This window comes from Dryobates pubescens, chromosome 42, assembly GCF_014839835.1.
Source record: "Dryobates pubescens isolate bDryPub1 chromosome 42, bDryPub1.pri, whole genome shotgun sequence".
Lineage (NCBI taxonomy): Eukaryota > Metazoa > Chordata > Aves > Piciformes > Picidae > Dryobates > Dryobates pubescens.
In genome coordinates, this window is record NC_071653.1 from 697,128 (window position 1) to 719,126 (window position 21,999).

General features: G+C 52.7%; 1 protein-coding gene across 1 annotated transcript in view; it reads right to left on the reverse strand.

Moving 5' to 3' along the window:
- LOC128899265 (zinc finger protein 91-like) overlaps window positions 1-20,838 on the reverse strand; it is a 385,675-nt gene extending 364,837 nt beyond the window's left edge. The window contains 3 exon segments of the mRNA XM_054177649.1: window positions 19,938-20,292; window positions 20,364-20,638; window positions 20,713-20,838. Coding sequence (XP_054033624.1) covers window positions 19,938-20,292; window positions 20,364-20,638; window positions 20,713-20,838 — 756 coding nt within the window.
- Window positions 20,839-21,999: the final 1,161 nt, after the last annotated feature.

Below are 21,999 nucleotides of genomic sequence, written 5' to 3' on the forward strand. Positions count from 1 at the left end.
TTCTACACAGAGAGAGTGATTGCCCATTGGAATGGGCTGCCTGGGGAGGTGGTGGAGTCGCCAACATTGGAGGTTTTCAGGAGAAGACTTGATGGGGTGCTTGGTGCCGTGGGTTAGTTGTTTAGGTGGTGTTGGATTGGTTGATGGGTTGGACGCGATGATCTGGAAGGTCTCTTCCAACCTGGTTTATTCTATGTATTCTATGTATTCTATATGGGTGGAACCTCCTTGTCCTCGAATCCTGTTAGAAGCCTTAGGCACTCGGGACTCAACTGGTATTAGCTGAGCAATTGTGGTCCCAACAGGAGTGCTAACAGGAGGGGTAATGGTATAGAGCATAACTTTTATAACCCAGGCATGATGAGACTCTATTAAACTGGGAGCTATAAAGATGCCCTGTCTAGAGGTAGACAATCTGCCCATTAACAGAGCACAGGGTAGAAGCCCGTGCTGTTCAGACTCAACAACATTTGTGGACTCAAGAGTGACGTCCACTGCAGTTGTGTATCCTGACTTTAACCCATAGGCAGCTATGGCTTGTTTAGCTTCTTTTAACATTTTTCAGTCCAGAGATTGCCATATTCTTTGTTGACCTTCTAATACCACAGGAGATGCATGTACAGGAAAATCTACAGATTCTCCATCTATTCCTGCATTTCTCACAATACCTTTCCACAAGCTCAGCGCAGCAGTTCCCCGTCCCTCCCACCTCCCAATCCCTTACACTATCCCTTACACTTCAGAATTCGATTGTAGCCTCCATCGCAGGGAGATGCTGAGAATGCCTGGGATCTGAGAGGCAGGGAGGGTAGTGCAGCTGGAGCCGCTGGGGAGGGGCCACCACTGGGGCCACTGGGGCCACCGCCATGGGGATAGCCACCGGGGCCACTGGGGTCGTTGCTGTGACTGCTGCCATGGGGGCAGCTGCCGGGGCCACCACTACAGTCGGTGCTGCTGGTGTCGGTGGTGCATTGATCGGTGCTGCCTTGGTCGGGGCAGTCGGGGCCGCCGGGGCTCACGAGGGCCACCGGGGCTCACGGGGGCCGCCGGGGCTCATGGGGGCTGCTGGAGCTCGCGGGAGGGGTGCGGTCATAAAAATGCCGTAACCACGAGCCTCCAAGCACTCCATTTTTCCTAAGAGGAGCTGTAGAACAAAGTTGGTGCTGTTTGGTTTCTCAACATCGGTGTTTTCTTTTTCCGAATCCCAGCTGTCTCTGTCGGTATTAGAGGAAGCTCAGAGTATAGCTCACAGTATCACCAAGGTTGGAAGAGACCTCAAAGAGTCCAACCTGTCACCACAGACCTCATGACTAGACCATGGCACCAAGTGCCACATTCAATCCCCTCTTGAACATCTCCAGGGACGGTGACTCCACCACCTCCCTGGGCAGCAGATTCCAATGCTGAACAACTCTCTCAGTGAAGAACTTTCTCCTCACCTCGAGCCTAAACTTACCCTGGCACAGCTTGAGACTGTGTCCCCTTGTTCTGGTGCTGGTTGCCTAAAAGAAGAGACCAACCCCTTCCTGGCTACAACCACCCTTCAGGTAGTTTTAGAGGGCAATGAGGTCACCCCTGATCCTTCTCTTCTCCAGGCTAAACAATCCCAGCTCCCTCAGCCTCTCCTCATAGGGCTTGCGCTCAAGGCCTCTCCCCAGCCTTGTTGCCCTTCTCTGGACACCTTCAAGTGTCTCGATGTCCTTCTTAAATTGAGGGGCTCAGAACTGGACACAGGACTCAAGGTGTGGCCTAACCAGTGCAGAGTACAGGGGCACAATGTCTTCCCTGCACTGCTGCATGCATTCAATCAAACCTGGAATTTAAATGCCTGTCAAAATTCAATTGTAGCACACCAGTAAGGTGTTTTGAGAACCAGGACACGTGGGATGATAATTTGCTCTCTGCCCCATTAGAGCCCCAAGAATTAGATATTTTAGGGACTTTACAAGCAGAAAGCTGTGTGTACCTGCAGCAGAGATCTGGAGCTGAACTACTACTATGATCGTTAATCATACTCCCTTTGCCTTAAAGCCATGCAGGCTTAGCCTAACAGCTGAATGAGATGATCAGGGAGGTTTGTAGAAGAAAGCTGAGCACATAGCAGCCAGCCATAATCTTGCTTCAAATTGCTACAGCAAAGCACCAGGTCAGCTAAGGGAACTGGCATCTTGGGTTGCAAAACAAGACAAGGAAACATCAAAAGTGTTGCTTGAATTAGCCACTGATGTGGAGAGTGTCATCCATGCCAGCCTGCAAAATCGAGCTGCTGTTGGTTCTTTCTTCTCAGCTCCCAGTCAGGGCTGGACAGAATGTGATGGTCTGTGTTGTACACACTGAAGTGATCATTCTAAACATAGACATTAGAGTTTTACAAACTGGGTTGTGAATATTGCTGATTGGATTAACCCTGGTGTTGGCAGTGCCCTGTTCATTCACATGGCTGCAAAGGGCCCTGCAGAAGATAAGGAGCCCTGGGCAAAAAGGAGGAATTGTAGGTAAAGCAGGTGGCCATGGGCAGCTTTAACCTTGAACTGAGCAGAGCTCTGCCCTTGAATCAGGAATGTAAACAACTCCAGGAAAGAAGATATGTGAACAACAGAGGAAGAAACAGAGAGAACTCCCCAGGCTTCCAGAAGGGGGAGACAAGGGCATGGACACCAAGCCTAAACCAATCACTTAAGTACAAAGGGCACATGGACACAGAAAGAAAAATACATAAGCCATGATGTGTATTAAACAAGTGGCCTCTGCTGCTGGCTGCTGCTTGAGCACATCTTGGTGTCAGCCTTTTTCTTGGCCACCAACACTGCACAGCCTTAGCTCTTGAGTTTTTCCAGTTCTCTGAGACACTTCTTCCTGTTGTTTGTTTGGAGAACCTTGAGGTTTCCCTTTCATCAGCAAACCAGGAGAAGTTCTCCTCACCTTTCACTGCCTGTTTTGGAATCTCTTGGTTTTGTCACAAGACATTGGTTTGGTCACTAGCTGTGTTCAGACTTTTCCCTTCACCTTCTGTGGCAGTTCAGGCTGGGTGCCTTCTATTCCTGCCACATAAGCTACAGCTCCTGTGTCCAGAGGGTCCCACCCAATAAGGAGGACACAGGAAACAGCCTATTTCATACTCATAATATCCTGACCCTATAAATCTATCTGCAAAGTCCTTCTCTTCCTCTTTCTTCCCTCTCTGCTCCCATGGGAGATGCTCTCTATCAGGTAAGGGTGGGGGAGTATCTCATGGCCAAGGGCTCTGGCAAGGCTGGGAAGCCAAACAGGACCAAGGTCTTTGTGCCCTTGGCTCTGGCAGTGCCTCTGTCACCAAGGCCTGTGAGGAGAAACTTTGCTTTGAGGCTTTGAGGTTCTTCTATTGCAAGGGCAGTGGTCAGGGCTTGGCCTTTCTGCTTCACAGACCAAAGGCAAGTTTTTCTGCCCTGCACTTTGCCTTTGTCTCCCTGCAATCCTGGCCTCTACCAAGGTGCTCTGAGTCCCTGGCGAGCCTTTGTCAGTAACAAGCCTCAGTGAGGCCAATCAGTGCTTCGAGGTACTTTGGAGTTTACTTCTGCCTTGGACTTGTTGAGAGGCTTCTTGGCAGTACCTTGGCAGAGTCTGCTGGCAGTACCTAAGGATGATGTAATCAGCCCCAAATACTCCATGGGGCTCATTGTGGTGAAGGCACATTGTGCCGAGATATTGAATCTTGCCCCAGCATGTGGGCAAGCTCCCCCTCCCTCAGGAGGAAGACAAAAGCCAGGCTAGCACGCTGCTGATGCATGCTGTGCTCGTGCATTCTCCAAATATGGAAGAATTCTAGCTTCATGCTTTCCCATAGGCTGAAGCCAGTTGTTATGGTCAAACCCAGCCTCGAGATCTTCTATAAGTATTACCCCAGTGAGTAAACAAGTGCTTTTTCCTGCCTTCCTGCCTTCCTCCTCCATTTCTGTCTCTGTGCTAGCTCGAGAGTTAAGTCCGAGCCACTGCCTCTGCAACTGAGTTTATTGTTTAGCTTCTGTTACATACATGCACGCACATCAAGGCATCTGCATGTGAGAAGTGACTGGAGGAATTATTTCCATAGAGGAAGGATACCACGCTAAGCTGAGAAGCTAGCGTCACAGCCAGTCACACGACCGGGAGAGGAACCCCCCCGTCGCTACTGCGTGGACTGGATCAACCCCTGAGGGTAAGATCTGCCTAATTATCGGGGAGAAGGGACTTGACCGTGCCAGGTCCCCGCGTAATTGCTTAACCCCACTATAGTGGAGAGAAGAGCGCCACGTGCCGCTCCGAGCCCTGTTAACTCCAGGGATTACTCAGCAGCATTCGTGCTTACACTGCACTGAACTCCCCCCGGACCGCTCCGGGTATCCTGCTGTTGGTTTGAGCCCAGCAAACGAGAAGCTGCTGCCTGAGAGAACTTGCCGAGCCGGGTCCGCCCCGCCGATATTCCTCGTTCCCGGGGCCGCTTCTGCAGATCCGTGTACCGCCGCGTCCCCCAGGCAAGTCTGCCGGCGATCGCCGTCCCGCCGTGTGGTGCGGATCAACTCTGAGGACCAGCTCGTCTCCGGACCAGCCCTACCAGCCCGTCCTCTCGTGCATGCCAGCCCTGCGAGACTCCAGTCTCGAACCGGCGGCACACAGGACAAAGCTCCGTCTGAGCTCGACCAGAAGTTGCGCACGTCCCGTCGAGTCGCCATCTAGTGGCCAAGCGGCGGAACTGCACCCTTCTTGCATATAAATACAGAAATAGCTTGTAATTAGCTCAAATAAGTTCTAATCATAATACTAAGCCAGTTATGGGATATATTTCACGAACGTGCACTAGAACATGTATATAAGTTGGTGATTCATCGGTTATTGACAATTTTATAGTTATAATAAAAAATTAATTTTCATAAATCATAAGTCATAAGTAATAAAGCAATAACCTCCCTCTTCACCACACTCATTAAATACTGCTGAACCTCTAATTCTTGCCAAGGTTTCTGCAGCTAATTGGAGAGGTTTTTATTGCACAAAGCATCTGATAAAAATGATTTCACAGGGTGAATCAGAGCCCTGAGACACAAGTGAGGGACCTGTCAGCACTGCCTCAGTTCTCTGCTCTCACCAGAGTCTGGAGATGCTTCAGTGCCTCCAGTGATGCTTCCCTTGCATCCACTGTCTCCTTCTGCTCTAAGCAGACCCTGAGGACCCTTTCCCAGTATGCTTCACTGAGACCCATTATGAGTAGAAGAAACTTCAGAGTTTGAATCTGACTTTGACTTCTGGAGAGGTTTCATCAGCTTCTTAGACTCTGAGGTTCATGGACTTGGCACCAGAGGGCCACCAGAGGGCTCCTTTAAATGCCTTGGGCTGGTTCTGTTGCTGAGCCCAGCCAGGCTCCTGGGCTGGAAGGTGCTGCTGGCAAGCAGGCAGTGCTGCAGGAGACAGCTCTGGCCAGGAGCAGCTCCTCTGCACAGCACAGCAGGGCTGAGGGCACTGCCAGAGGATCTCAGGGAGATGAGGAAGGCAGAGAGAGCTTTGAGGTGGCCAGGACTGGGAGGATGCTGAGAGCTCACTGGAGGAGAAGTCACTGCAGTCACAGACATGGTGAGGCTTTGGGTACAGGGTGGTGCAGGTGCAGTTCTGGGAGGCATCTCCTAAAGCTGACACAGCCACAGCTGATGCTGGCTGTGGGGAGAAGCTGTGGGTGGCAGGAGCCAACCCTGGCAGTACAGAGCAGGGCAGGGTGGGGCAGGGTCCTTCTGCTCTGGAGAGGCTGCTGTTTGGGTCAGGGCTGCTCACAGCTGCAGCTCAGCTCCAGGGAACTTCCAAAGGGATGTTTCAAGGACAAGGTCCAAGCAGGGTCTGCTCTAAAGAGAGAAGAGTTCCTGAGTCTGTGTTTGCAGTTTCCTGTTCTGAGGACAAGGGAAAGTGGGGAGTGAAAGAAAAGTAGCAAAGGACCATTCAAGTTGGAATCAGTCCTTGAAGCTGGGGAGGTGTATCCTGGAGTGGTCAGGAGGTCTGCTGGGAGCCTCCTAAAGAGCCTTCAGCCTCTGCCTGTGGACAGCAGCACCAGCACCCTGGCTGGACTCATCAGGATGCCCCCAGCCAGTGCCCTGTAAACAGGCAGGTTTCTGTAGGTGAGTGCAGAGGGGCTGGGCTGGGCTCTATGAGCAGGGCAAATCCATCACCCAGCACACTCCTGCCAGGGTGAGAACCTCCAGGCAGCAGGGATCTGATCAGGGAAGGGGAGGAAACAGAACCCAGCAATGTTGTGGGAGGGAGCATTCAGACCTCTCCATCTGATCCCTTCCAGGACAGATCCTTCCTCTGAGCAAGGCCCTTGGCCTCCTCTTCCTCCCCAGAAAAGCCTCTGGCCTCAGGGTCGTGGGCTCCAAAGTGTGAAGCACCTCCTCTGCAGCCAGAGCTGCAGCAGAGGCAGAGCTGCCACAGGAGAGGAAATGCCATTGGGTGTTGCAATGAGCCCTGAGTGTGCTGGGCTGCAAGTGTGGTGCTGAGACCTTGAGAGAGGCTGAGACACTGAGTGGCCTGTGGGGGATCCCTCTGCTCTCAGCAGGGCCTGGTGGCTTTTCAGGGGCACATGGGAGTGTGATCACCTCCAGCTCAGCAGGGCACAAGCCCAGAGGAGTGGGGAAGTAGCAGCAGGGCCAAGCAGCTCCCCTCACTCTGCTCTGAGCCACAGGCAGTCTCTTGCCTTGCAGGCTTCTGCTCTCTCTGCTCCCCCTGAGAGCGGCAGAAATGCTGTGTGTGAGAACTTGTGACAGCCATGAACACTCTGGGGGTGAGATGTGGGCAGCTGGAGTACAAAAGCCTAAACCATTCAGGAACTGCCTTTTTCTACCCTCTCTCCTTAGCACTGGGAGATGCTGAGAAGCCTTTCTGCTTTGGAACTCTTTCATCTGAGTGTGGACACCAGAGCTTGCTGCTGCCTCCACCGCTCCCCTGCTGCAGAGCAGGACTGACTCAGCAGCAGGAAGCAGGAAGAGTCTCTGCTCTTCCCTGCAGGCTCAGCCAGCACAAAAGACTCCAGCAACAGAGCTGGAGGGAGGTCTCCTCAAAACAAAAACTTGAGTCTCCATATCAGGGGCTCAGAAATGGCTTTGGTTGTGCTCCATTGACTTGTGACTGCCTTTGCCTTTTGGCTGCTGCACTGTGCACAAAGGGCACAAATGTCCAACAGCAGCTCCATCACCCACTTCCTCCTCTTGCCATTCCCAGGCACAGGGCAGCTGCAGCTCCTGCACTTCTGCCTCTTCCTGGCCATCTACCTGGCTGCCCTGCTGGGCAATGGCCTCATCATCAGCACCATAGCCTGGGACCACCACCTCCACACCCCCATGTACTTCTTCCTCCTCAACCTCGCACTCACTGACCTGGGTGCCATCTCCACCACTGTGCCCAAATCCATGGCCAATTCCCTGAGGGACACCAGGGACATCTCCTATGCAGGATGTGTTCCCCAACTGTTCTTTATAGCATTCCTAATGTCAGCAGAGTATTTTCTCCTCACCACCATGTCCTATGATCGCTACGTTGCCATCTGCAGACCCCTGCACTATGAGACCCTCCTGGGCAGCAGCTGCCTGGGCCTGTGGCTTTCTCACTGCTCTGCTGCACACAGCCAATACATTTTCCCTGCCCCTCTGCCAGGGCAATGCTCTGGAGCAATTCTTCTGTGAAATCCCCCAGATCCTCAAGCTCTCCTGCTCCACATCCTACCTCAGGGAACTTTGGCTTCTTGTGGCCAGTGTCTGTTTAGTCTTTGTCTGTTTTGTGTTGATTGTGGTGTCCTATGTGCAGATCTTCAGGGCAGTGCTGAGGATCCCCTCTCAGCAGGGACGCCACAAAGCCTTTGCCACCTGCCTCCCTCACCTGGCTGTGGTCTCTCTGTTTGTCAGCACTTTAATCCTTGCCCACCTGAAGCCCTCTTCTATCTCCTCCCCATCCCTGGATCTGGTGCTTGCAGTTCTGTACTCAGTGGTGCCTCCAGCAGTGAACCCTCTCATCTACAGCCTCAGGAACCAGGAGCTGAAGGCTGCCCTGAGCCAACTGATCCCTGGATGCTTTCAGAAGGAATAAACTCTTTGCCTTCTCCTGCAGAGCAGTTCTGATGTCACTCACAGTCTGCTTTCTCTCTTTTTGGCTGCTGCTGGTGTGCTCTGGCCTTAAAGTTCAGCAGTTCAGGCTGTGTTCAGTGTCTGCTATCTTTGGACAGAGCCCTACTGATTTACAGCAAGGTTCAAGGGAAGGGAATTAGCAGAGGCCCCTTTGTGATTTACATACACATAGAGAAGGTGAACTGCCTGGGTCCTCCCTTTCTCTTCCAACTCCCTCATAGCCAATTCTTCCTTTGTAAGGACACTCCCTCCTTTTGATCCCATCAATCCCTCCTCTCCTTGCTGTAATAGTTGTCTTTACAAAATTCATTCCCCATCAACTTAATCCTTTCCTCTTGGCTCATTTCTGATGTTGCTCTTATTTGCAGATACATCATACTGCCTCTCACAGCTGAGTGTGGTGTTTGGCTAATGGTACCTGTGGATGTAGTCTACCTGGACTTCAGCAAGGCCTTTGACACTGTCCCCCACAGCAAACTCCTGGCCAAGCTGTCAGCCCCTGGCTTGGACAGCAGCACTCTGTGCTGGGTTAGGAACTGGCTGGAGGGCCGAGCCCAGAGAGTGGTGGTGAATGGTGCCACAGCCAGCTGGCAGCCAGGCACTAGTGGTGTGCCCCAAGGATCATTGCTGGGCCCCATGCTCTTTAACATCTTTATTGATGATCTGGACGAGGGTATTGAGTCCATCATCAGTAAATTTGCTGATGAACACCAAGCTGGGGGCAGGAGTTGATCTGCTGGAGGGTAGAGAGGCTCTGCAGAGGGACTTCGACAGGCTGGACAGATGAGCAGAGTCCAAGGGCAGGAGACTGAACACATCCAAGTGCCAGGTTCTGCACATTGGCCACAACAACCCCATGCAGAGCTACAGGCTGGGGTCAGAGTGGCTGGAGAGTGGCCAGGTAGAGGGGGACCTGGGGGTACTGGTCGATGGTAGGATGAACATGAGCCTGCAGTGTGCCCAGGCAGCCAAGAGGGCCAATGGCATCCTGGCCTGCATCAGGAACAGCGTGGCCAGCAGGAGCAGGGAGGTCATTCTGCCCCTGTACACTGCACTTATTAGGCCTCTCCTCTCCTCTCCTCTCCTCTCCTCTCCTCTCCTCTCCTCTCCTCTCCTCTCCTCTCCTCTCCTCTCCTCTCCTCTCCTCTCCTCTCCTCTCCTCTCCTCTCCTCTCCTCTCCTCTCCTCTCCTCTCCTCTCCTCTCCTCTCCTCTCCTCTCCTCTCCTCTCCTCTCCTCTCCTCTCCTCTCCTCTCCTCTCCTCTCCTCTCCTCTCCTCTCCTCTCCTCTCCTCTCCTCTCCTCTCCTCTCCTCTCCTCTCCTCTCCTCTCCTCTCCTCCTGTGGTGGTTTGAGCCTTACCTGGGAGTTAAAAGCCCAGATAGGGGAAAGGCTGAGAATCTCTCCCCCACTTCCCCTTCTCCCCCCAAAACAGAGAGGGGGAAAGAAAAGGGTAAGGAGCAAATCCACTAAACTATAATCTGGAGTCGGCTTGGAAGTAGAGAGGTGAAGAATTTTTCTTTAAACAATATATGTATATATATATATATATATATAACAATAACAGGAAAGATTCACAAGGGGCAAGGAACAAGGATGGATGGGAAAGGGGACAAGAAAGAATAATACAAAACCAGTCCTTCTCTGAGGAGGTGCGGAGGCAGCAGGGAGAAGGATCAGGTCCGGCCACGTGGCTGAGGAGCAGGAGGGCAAATGCAGCAGCTCTCATCCACCAGAGGCAGGAGCCAAAAAGAGACCCCACAGCTATGATGTCCTGCTTTTTATACCCTAGCTGGGCAGGGAGGGGGGAGTGGAACAGACTCAGCTTCCTAGGGGAAAACGCCCTGCAGGGGAGGGTAAAGTACCCACAAGCCCTCCACCCAGCTTTGTTTTCAGGAAAAGGCGCTAACCCATCACAATCCACCCCCTCTGTTCCACTTCCTCTCTCCTGCCACAGCCCCTTCATGCAATCTTGACACGTGGTATTTGAATCCTTGGCGCAAGTCCCTTGTTATCCCGGCTTGCTCTCTCCCAGGGCAGTCTCTCTCTCTCTCTCCGGCGATGGTCAGTGTAGGTGTGCTTGAACTGGGCAGGCATGTGGAAAAGAATCAGGAATCAGTCTGTCCTTGAAAGGGAAATTAAAACATCAGGAACAGTCCGCTGCTGTAGGGACATCAGGAATAGTCCAACGCTGTAAGGACATCAGGAACAGGTGAGGTGAGATGATGCAGGAGCTCTCTGGGTTGGTGTGCTGTGTGTACGTCGAATCCTGGATGCTAGGCCAGTATTAAGCTAGGAGGGGGAAACTTAGAACAACTTATAACTATTTACACAATGATTATGATACATTGATGAGTATTGCCCCCTCTGAATTCATCCCCTCTCAGCCAGAGTCATGTTCCGCTGTGGGATGCACTGAATGTCCCCAGTTTCTAACATGACCCAGTATGTGTGACCAGGACCCTCAGCTGAGACCACCCCTCGGGTTGGTTTGCCCCCACCAGCAGCAGGGAAAACCCACACTGACTTCCCCAGCAGGTTCTTCTCAGCAATCACAGGAACTCCATCTCCATCCACTGTGTGCAGCAGGTTAGACTGGGCAGGACCAGCTCGGTTCACAGATCCTCTGCTGTTCACTAACCAAGTGGCTTGAGCTAGGTGCTTTTCCCAGTTCCTAAAGGTTCCACCCCCCATGGCTTTTAGGGTGGTCTTTAGCAAGCCATTGTAGCGCTCGACCTTCCCTGCAGCTGGTGCACGGTATGGGATGTGGCAGATCCACTCAATCCCATGTTCTTTTGCCCAGTCCCTTATGAGATGGTTCCTGAAGTGGGTTCCGTTGTCTGACTCAATCCTTCCAGGGGTGCCGTGTCTCCACAGGACATGTCTCTCTAGGCCCAGGATGGTGTTGTGAGCAGTGGCATGAGGTACTGGGTAAGTTTCCAGCCACCCTGTGCTTGCCTCCACCATGGTCAGTACGTACTGCTTGCCGCTGTGAGACCGAGGCAGGGTGATGTAGTCGATCTGCCAGGCCTCTCCGTACTTATATTTTGACCATCTCCCCCCATACCACAGAGGCTTCATACGCTTGGCCTGCTTGATGGCGGCACAGATGTCACACTCATGGATGACCTGTGAGATGGCCTCCAGAGAGATGTCCACGGATCTGTCCCGAGCCCACCGGTATGTGGCATCTCTCCCTTGGTGGCCAGAAGTGTCATGGGCCCAGCGAGCTAAGAACAGCTCGCCCTTGTGCTCCCAGTCCAAGTCTATTTGGGAGATTTTAGCAGCCCGATCTGCTTGGTGGTTGTGCTTGTGCCCCTCTGTGGCTCTGCTCTTGGGGATGTGTGCAGCCATGTGCTGTACCTTGGTTGGCAGCCTGTCCAGGCGGGCAGCGATATCTTGCCACAGGTCAGCGGCCCAAAGAGGCTTCCCTTTTCTCTGCCACCCATTCCTCCTCCATTCCTTCAGCCACCCCCACAAGGCATTGGCTACCATCCAGGAGTCAGTGTAGAGGTACAGCACTGGCCAGTTCTCTCCTTCTGCTATATCCAGGGCCAGCTGGACAGCTTTTACCTCTGCGTACTGACTGGATTCACCTTCTCCATCCCTTGCTTCTGCCACTTGCCTTGTCGGGCTCCAGACAGCTGCCTTCCATCTTCGCTTGCTGCCTACAAGCCAGCAGGACCCATCTGTAAATAGAGCATAGCCCTTCTCATTATCAGGGAGATCATTGTATGGGGGAGCCTCCTCAGCACGGGTCACTGTCTGCTCTGGTGGCATTCCCAAGTCAGCACCCTCTGGCCAGTTGGTGATCACTTCCACTATGCCAGGGCATTCAAAGCTCCCCATCCAAGCTCGCTGAGTTATCAGGGCCATCCACTTACTCCAGGTAGCATCTGTGGCATGATGTGGGGTTGAGCCTCTTCCTTTGAACATCCAGGTCAGGACTGGAAGCCTTGGAGCTAGAAATAGAGGCGACTCAGTCCCAATTACCTCAGAGGCAGCCCGGACACCCTCATAGGCAGCTAGGATTTCCTTCTCTGTCGCGGTGTAGTTGGCCTCGGAGCCTTTGTACCCCTTACTCCAGAAACCTAGGGGCCTGCCCCTGGCTTCACCAGGGGCCTTCTGCCACAAGCTCCACGTAGGACCATTCTCACCGGCCGCAGTGTACAGCACATTCTTGATCTCTGGCCCAGTTCAAACAGGTCCCAGAGCCATAGCATGGACCACCTCTCGTTTGATCTGGTCGAATGCCACCTGCTGCTCAGGTCCCCACACAAAATCATTTCTCTTCCTTGTTACATGGAAGAGAGGCTTCACAATTTGGCTGTACCCAGGAATGTGCATTTTCCAGAAGCCCACAAGTCCCAAAAAGGACTGTGTCTCCTTTTTGTTCGTGGGCTGCACCATAGTGGCTACCCTGTTCACCACCTCCTGAGGGATGTGGCGACGGCCATCCTGCCATTGAACACCCAGGAACTGGATCTCCCTTGCAGGCCCTTTTACCTTACTTCTCTTGATGGCAAAGCCAGCCTCCAGCAGGATATTAATTATCTTTTTACCCTTCTGGTAGACTTCCTCTGCTGTCTCACCCCATACAATGATGTCATCAATGAACTGCAGGTGCTCAGGGGCTCCACCTTTCTCTAAGGCAGTCTGTATCACCTCATGGCAGATGGCTGAGCTATGGACCCAGCCCTGAGGCAACCGATTCCATTGATACTGTACCCCCCTCCAGGTGAAAGCAAACTGTGGCCTGCATTCTTCTGCAATGGGAATGGAGAAAAAGGCATTAGCAATGTCAATTGTGGCATACCACTTGGCCGTCTTTGATTCCAGCTTGTACTGCAGCTCCAGCATGTCCGGCACGGCAGCGCTGATCGGAGGAGTCACTTCATTCAGGCCACAGTAGTCCACGGTCAGTCTCCATTCCCCATTTGCCTTCCGCACTGGCCATATCGGGCTGTTGAAGGGGGAGTGAGCCTTGCTGATCACCTCCTGGCTCTCCAGTCGTCGAATCAATTGGTGTATGGGGTGCAGAGAGTCTCTGTTAGTCCTGTATTGCCTGCGATGTACTATGCGAGAGGCAAGAGGTAACTTCAAATCCTGTACCTTATGGCTGCCCACTACAGAGGGGTCATCCGACAGCTCGGGCATGGTGGACAGCTGTTCTTTGCCTGCAGTCTCCACAGCTGCCACCCCAAACGCCCACTTGTGCCCCCTGGGGTCCTTGAAGCATCCCTCCCGCAGAAAGTCAATGCCAAGAATGCAAGGTGCATCTGGACCAGTCACTATGTCATGCTTTCCCCATTCATTCCCGGTCAGGCTTATCTCAGCTTGCAGTACAGTCAGGTCTTGTGAGCCCCCTGTGACTCCCTGAATGCTTATGGGCTCAGCCCCTTTGTACCTCGATGGTATCAGGGTGCATTGGGCCCCTGTGTCCACCAGAGCTCGGTACTTCAGGGCTTCTGAAGTGCCAGGCCATTTCACATACACATCCCAGTATACTCTGTTGTCCTTGGTCTCCACCTGGCTGGAGGTAGGGCACCTCTAATGCTGGCAGCGATGTCCACACTTGTCACAGGGTCCTGTGTTGCTAGGGGAAGTGTCTCTTGAGCTAGAGGGAGCGCTCCGGGAAACTGGGGCAGCCCTTCTCCTGGATGAGTTATCCCCGTGGTGCCCATCTTGCAGTTCCCGCACTCTGTTCCAGAGGGCAGAGGTGGGTTGGCCATGCCAGGTGTCCATGTCCTCTCCATGGTCACAGAGGAACCTCCACAGAGACACCCTTGACATCCCCCGACTGGCTTGGAGTGATCTCCTAGGGGAAGGTCGCCTGTTCCTGATTGCTGAAACCTGGACCCATTCTGAGGGAGAAGGGGCAAAGGAGGCATCGCTCCCCTTTTTTAGTTCAGACATGGAGGTCTTGATCTCTTTGACAATGTCTTTAGCCATAGTTTCCATGGCTGAGATCAGGGGGTTCTGATTTACGCTGTCCTCATATTCCCTCAAATCATTGGCAAACTCACAGACAGTTTTAGGACTTCCATCCTGTCCAGTCAGGAGTATCCCTCCTAATGTGTGAGCATATTTTTGAGGAGCACCCTGGGTGAGTTTCTTTACAAAGGGCCGTCTCATGGGCACCTCATCTGGGTCTGAAGGGAGCTGGCCATCCCCATAAATTATTTCCAGCACAGCCATCTGCCTCAGATACCGAATGCCCTGTTCCATAGTTGTCCATCTAACTGGGGCCCAGGGCAGGTCATCTCTTGAGCGGTACCGGCTCTTGATGGCATTAAGTATCCGGGCCCAGAGAGTGTGTATTCCATCAAGTTTGGCTAACTCTTTGTCCAGACCAGCATCACGAGTCAGGGAGCCTAAAAGCTTCGTCTCCCTCTTATCCAGGTCCACTGTGTCCACCCCCTCGTCCCAGCATCTCAAGGCCCAGCTTAGTATTGGCTCACCCTCTCTCCTTGCGTAGTCCAGACGAGTTTGCCTTAGTTCCTTTCTGGGCAGCGATGTAACAGTTATTTCCTGGTCTGACTCATCTTCATCCACCGCTGGGTTCTTTGAGGTGCTGGGGCCTGATGAGGTTCCTTCCTCACCATCTGTGCTTGGCGATGATTTTTGACTTCTTTTCCTGCGTGTGGTGACCAGTGCTAGAGAGACTGCATTGGCAGGAGCATCAGGGGTTAAGTGTGGAGCTGCTGGTGGTGGGGCTAACCCTTGTGCCTGGGGCTCAGGCTGAGATCTGGCACACTCATTACAACCTGACCCCTCCCTTTTTCCGTTTACAGAGTGCTTACAATGCCCACAGCAGACACGCCCCCAGTCGTTAAAGAGTGCAAAGGAGTGTATTATTACCCTCCAAACAGCTCTTAATGGGTTAGCTAGTCCCCCACCCAACACAATCACAGCAAATGCCCCTATAAGGATTACATTTAAGCATATGGAGTATATTGCAATGTAAAGCAATTTTCCATCACAGGCACTTTCATCTACACCATTGGCTTCATAGCCTGCTTCAGGAAAATTTCCTATGTTAGAAAAGTCACCACTGACAGTGAAATTCAACGAATTCAAGAGGTACATGCCCAGCTTCATTGGTAAAGTTTTTATCCAGTTGAGCAGCATCTCTATCATTAACCACACCACATGGTAAGTTATTAATTTGTAGATGTGGGTCCAAAAGATCCAGCCAAACACCCATGCAAAGGCTTGGACTATCAGGTTCTTTAAAATTGCCATCTCTACTTCCAGTCCCTTTTTCAGACAAAGTATTGCTCTCCCAATGCAAGATTAATTTCCAAGCCCCACGTTGGAGGCGCCAAAAATTGTGGTGGTTTGAGCCTTAGCTGGGAGTTAAAAGCCCAGATAGGGGAAAGGCTGAGAATCTCTCCCCCACTTCCCCTTCTCCCCCCAAAACAGAGAGGGGGAAAGAAAAGGGTAAGGAGCAAATCCACTAAACAATAATCTGGAGTCGGCTTGGAAGTAGAGAGGTGAAGAATTTTTCTTTAAGCAATATATGTATATATATATATATATATATATATAACAATAACAGGAAAGGTTCACAAGGGGCAAGGAACAAGGATGGATGGGAAAGGGGACAAGAAAGAATAATACAAAACCAGTCCTTCTCTGAGGAGGTGTGGAGGCAGCAGGGAGAAGGATCAGGTCCGGCCACGTGGCTGAGGAGCAGGAGGGCAAATGCAGCAGCTCTCATCCACCAGAGGCAGGAGCCAAAAAGAGACCCCACAGCTATGATGTCCTGCTTTTTATACCCTAGCTGGGCAGGGAGCGGGGAGTGGAACAGACTCAGCTTCCTAGGGGAAAACGCCCTGCAGGGGAGGGTAAAGTACCCGCAAGCCCTCCACCCAGCTTTGTTTTCAGGAAAAGGCGCTAACCCATCACACCTCCCCCCTCCCCTCCCCTCCCCCCTCCCCTCCCCTCCCCTCGAGTCTCCTCGAGTCTCCTCTCCCCAAGGCAGTCTCATTGCTGTTGAATTCCACCACAGCCTGTAACCAAATTCTGTTCAGCAGAGATTGGAGTTCCATGTCCCCAACTACCGTCTGGAGCCCAGGTTGCAGGTCCATAGGTCTCTCTTCTTCTTTGGGGCAGCCACTCATCATCACCCCACACCTGAGCACCTCCAGCTTCAAAGGATCTTTTCTCTCCCTCCAACTCTTCAAAAATGGGCATCCCCAATTCATTGCTTTCCTGAAGAGGTAACAAGAAAAATCCCAGCTGGATGATCCCTTATGTGCAACTCCCCCCGCAGTGTGCTGGTAGTTCTGGATAAGCTGTTGTTGTAGTTTGGGCTGGGTGCCCTCTGCTACAGGGGTGTTTCCTGTGTCCAGAAGTCCATCCCAGTGGGTGGACTCAGGAAGTTAGGTATCTCTACCATAATCCCTTGCACCACTATAAATTTTGCGGTGGGGTCTGGCACTTTCTCTTTCCTTCCCTCTCCGAGACTTGGTAACTGGGGGAGAGATCTCCCGGCCATGGGCCTGATTGGGCCCAAGGCCACAGGGGGATGGGCAGTCTCAGGCCTGGCCAGCTGAGACTAGCCCAGCAGAGGGAGGGGGAAGAAGGAGCCCTGGGGGTTTTGGATGCACCCTCAGGTGGGGATGGGATCTTTCTTTGTCACTGCGCTTTGGGTTTTCTGTAACATTCACTGCTTTCTATTTAAACTTTCATCACTTTTGCAATCCGTTTGTCTGAGTCGTTATTTCTGCCTGTGGTGGGGAGGGGACCTGCCCCAACCCATTACAGCTGTTTGTCCACAAAGCCAAAATCATCCATCTGGGGCTTTCCACCAACTGTTAGATGCAATATCTATATTTTGCCAGAATGTTGAGGTACTTGATATTCCCTGAGGTGGATTTGTCCCTGAACCATTGAATATGTCACTGTCAGTGCTGTTCATACGATTTTTAGCCTTCTCCCTAGACCAGTCCCATAAAGGGTCTTCAGGCCACCAAGCAGAGTGGGTACCATTGTATCTTAATGTCTGTTTGTTGGGGGTTTCTCCAACCCATTTACCAAAAGAGCTCCCCTTTTGCTCTGGGCATTCTGCTCCCATAGTGTCTGATGGCAGTGCCCATTCCTGAGGTCTTCCTTTTTTACTTGAAATGACTGAGTGATTCCATTTGATTCTTTGGGAAGGATCTAAGCTGGTTCCTATCCATGGCCATTCTCCACTCATCAGGAGACCTGCACAGACCCAGCAATTTAAAATAGAATAGAATAGAATAGAATAGAATAGAACAGAATAGAATAGAATAGAATAGAATAGACAGGTTGGAAGAGATCTTCAAGATCATCGCATCCAACCTATCATCCAACACCACCCAACCAACTAAACCATGCAACCAAGCACCCCATCAAGTCTCCTCCTAAGCGCCTCCAATGATAGAATAGACTAGTGTAGTAGTTTGGGCTGGGTGCCCTCTGCTACAGGGGTGTTTCCTGTATCCAGAAGGCCAGCCCAGTGGGTGGACACAGGAAATTAGGTATTTCCTACTATGATCCCCTGCACCACTATAAAATCTCCAGCAGGGTCTGGCACTTGCTCTTTCCTTCCTCTCCAACACCCGCTAACTGGGGGAGATGTCTCCCAGACATGGGCCTGGCCAGGCCCAAGGCCATGGCGGGATGGGCAGCCTCAGATCTGGCCAGCTGAGACTAGCCTAGCAGTACAGGGGGCAAGGAGGAGCCCTGGGGGTCTTGGGTGCACCCTCAGGTGGGGATGGGATCTTTCTGGGTCTGTTTTGGGGTTTCTTTCATCACTGTTTCTGGCTTTCTGTACACACTCACTGTTCTCTATTTAAACTTTCCATCACCTTTGCAATCTCTGTGTTTGAGTTGTTAAGGAACTGTCCCAGGAGTTCCACCAGCTCCAGAAGAAGCTTTTATTCCCCACCTGTACAGTCCTGTGTTTCAGCCATGAGGAGCAGCTGCTCCCCTGTCCAAGGGAGAGAACCTGGGAGGCACACATCACAGCACACCCTCTGCTTTACTTGTGTGACCATGGGGAGGATGTGAGGAAGTGGAAGGGAAAACCCAATCCAGTTCTGGCTGCAGGAGTCTGTGACTTACAGGGGAGCTGTCCCCCCAGAGATGCTGCCTCAGTTTCCAGTGGGAAATGGCCTAAGAAGAGCAGGGAAGCTGAAACTGCTTCTGGTCCTCCTGAAGGGACTCCCAAAGCATCTTCACAAGATGCAAGGGACCCCAGGCAGAAGTAGAGGGGCTCTGCCTCCAACCAGATGGAGGGGAGAGACAAATTGGTTTGTTGGACTGTACAGAAGCAATGGCCTGGCAAGTTGAACCCATGAGAGGATAAAGCTTTAGTAGATACAGGTGCCCAGAGTGCTCTGACACCATCAGACTATGAGGGGTGGAACCCATCTGTGTTTCTGGTGTGACAGGAGGATCCCCACACCTGGATGTTTTGGAAGCTGAGTACTGGGATGCAAGCCACAGTTTGCTTTCACTTGGAGGCATGGAAGGAGTCACTGGACTCAGATTGCCCCAGAGCTGGAAACACAGCCCCAGCATTTGCAGCATTTGGACTGGGCATGGACTGATGCAGACTGTGCTGGAACAGAGTGGAGCTGCAGAGCACCTGCAGTGAGCAGCCCTCTGGGTCCTGCAAAGTGACCTCCTGTGGAGTGAGAATGGACAGTGCCTGAGGTGTGCTGCTGATTGCTGCTGGGCATGGTGCAGATGGCACAGAAGGAGGGCTTGGGAACATCAAAGGTTAAGCTGGAAATTTGCTGCCATTACTCCACACCACCCTGCCTCATGCCACCTTCACAGGGACAGTGCTGGCTGGAGCAAAGTACTACAGGGCCTGAAGTTCAGATGGCAACAGCAGAGGCTTCCTGTTCTGCTTGCTGCTGTTGGGTTCAGGCTCTCAGGTGCTGGCTCTTTGCTGAGGGGGAGGGCTTCAGGGGTTGAACTCCTGGCTGCTGCTGCTCACTGCTGTGCTTCTTCCTGCCAACAGCCTCAGGTCAGTGTGCATTATGGGATCTCCTTTGGATTCAACTCTTTTGATCTTATCTCAAGTCCTTATCTCAACCCAGAGGGTTTTTTGGTTCCTGTGTGTGTTATTTTTCCCTCCCTTCTGTTTTGGGGGGAATAGGCAGCTCAACTTCTTCTCAGCTGTTCCAGCCCCAGAGTGGAAAGCCAACAGAAGCTTTCTGAGTTCTTCCAAAGATCTCCATGAGCTTCCCCCTACACCCTCCAAAGATCCCAAAAGTCAGTCCTAGGACCATCCAAATCCCAAACACCTAAGATCACCTGAAAGCCCCTGAAGAATGCCTCTGAGATGCCCCTCAAAACTCCTCTGAGAACCTCATTTTCCCCTCTCTGAACTGGGCACACAGCTCCACCCCATCCCTTGGGAGCAAATGCCCCCAAAATTCAGGCATTGAGGCAGGGACATCTGAAATAAAAGCAGAGAGGATTTGGGTAACTTTTGGGGTTTATTGACACAGTTGGGCAATGGACAGAGGATTTCTTACCCCAGGGAGACTCAAAGCAATGGGGAAGAACCAGACAGACCCTGGCAAAGCCCTGCCCAGCTCCACTGGAAGCTCCAGCTGTGCCGGCTCAGCACTGTAATTGTTCTCATTAGCAATAATTGGTGTTCAGAAGGGCAGGAGGTGTTGGTTGCTGCTGGTGTCCCAAGTCCCTGAGAACTGCACAGGAAAAGGATGATTTTGGTGCTGGAAAGGCTCTCTCGGAGGGGTCACGATTACCCAACATATTCTAGGTAGCTTTATGCCTCCCCTCCAGTGCAGTCTGCTCTCTAGTGTGGGTACAGCTTCAAAGGCTTCTCACCGGTGTGGATGCGGCAGTGGCGACTGAGATTGGAACTGTGGCTGAAGCTCTTCCCACAGTCAGCACAGGTGAATGGCTTCTCACCGGTGTGGGTGAGGCGGTGAACTATGAGATGTCCCCTGCGGTTGAAGCTCTTCCCACAGTTAGTACAGGTGAAAGGTTTCTCACCGGTGTGGGTGCAGTGGTGGGCAATGAGGGTGCACTTCTGTCTGAAGGCCTGGCCGCACTCAGCACAGATGAACGTTTTCTCGCCAGTGTGCACACGACGGTGCTCTGTGAGGTGTGCCTTCCGGTTGAAGCTCTTGCCGCAGTCGGCAGAGCTGTAGGGCTTCTCACCGTTGTGGATGAGTTGGTGCCAGATGAATCCAGTGCTCGTGGTGAAGCAGCACAGGGGAACAGATGCTCTCTGGTGTGGATGCGGCGATGACTGGTGAGAGTGGCGATATGTTTGAATTTCTTGCCGCAGTCCCTGCAGCTGAAGTGCTTCTCGGTGCTGTGCACACTGCAGTGCCTGGTGAGGGCAGACTTCTGAGTGAAGCTCTTGCCTCACTCAGCACAGCTGTATGGCCTCTCACCGCTGTGGGTGCGGCAATGCCGGGTGAGACCGGAGCTCCGTTTGAACTTCTGGCCACAGTCACCACAGATGAAGGGCCGGGGGCCAGGCTGGGGGCAGTGGTGCTTCACCTGCTCGGAGCCAGGTGGGAAGCTCTGCCCACACTCAGGGCACTGATTCAGCTGCTTGGGTGGCACAGAGGGACCTGCTCTGGCTTCATCCTCCTCTGCAAATTCCTTTTCCACCTCATCCTGATTAACTTCATCCTGATGGTTATCCTCCTCTTCATACTCATCATCATCATAGTCATCATTCTCCTCAGCATCACCATCCTCCCTCTTCTCCTCCTTCTCTCCCTTCACACTGAGCTTTGGCTGCTCCAACTTGATCTCTGGGTGCTGCTTCTCCTCCCAGCTTTTGTCTGGGTCCTTCTGTGAGGCCATACTGTAGCAGGAAAGGGTCACAGCAGTGAGATTTGGAACATGGAAGCACCTGAGCCCAGGATCAGAAAACCTCAGATCCTGCCTGGGACATGACAGTACCTGCTGAATCCCAACACCTCCCAACTCCCAGCTGGAGGAGAGAATGCAGAGGGGAACTCAAACCTTCAGTTTCTGCCACAGTGAAGGCTCAGACCTCTAATACCTGTGCTGAGATCCCAGGTTCCTGTGATCAGTGCCCTGAGGTACCCTGGGGCTTACAAGTGGTCTTGTCCCACTCTCCTTGAGCCTGGCAGCATTGGCAGGGTGGCTCCTTGCCCAGGCCCTATCCTTTGATCTCTCCTGGCTCAGGCAATGGAGGCAGCAGCACTGACCAATGATGACCAAACCACCTTTAACCTTCTCCCACCACTCTCCAAATCCCAACCCCAAACACCACCTCCTGACACACAACTGACCCCCACAAACCTAGGGAGTTTCCAGACTCCAACACCTGATGTGCCTCAGAGGCCCTGGAGGGGTGAAATGTGGTGGGTAGGAGGAGGTGGAGGAGGCTGAGAGGTGCCCTGGGAGTCTGGGATTCTGGGGGCTGGGGTCCTGCTGTTGCCCCACTCTGGGGTCCTTACCTGCTGGACTGCTCCAAGAGGCAGATCTGCAAACTCTGCTCTTCCACAGCACACAGGGACAGGGATGATGGAGAGAGAGGGACACAACTCCTGACACAGAGAAGCAAAGGGCTCAGAGGAGAGCACTGACCTGCAAGGGATGGCTCAGCACTGCCCACGACCAGGCAGCACAGCTCAGCCTTGCTGGGGGCAGCTCCCAAGCCCAGCAGCACAGCCACAGCACACAGCCAGGGCTGATCAAGATGGGAGGCCTCAACAAGTGCAGACTCAGCTCCTTGCCCAGCACACAGCCCCCAGCACATGGCTGCAGGCCAGCACCACAACACAACTGCCTCCACACAGCCTCTCCCAGGCCTTCCCTGCAGTTTCCTCCCACTGCCTGCCCAGGGCTCTGATGCCTGCAGCTGCATTTGCCAGCACATCTTG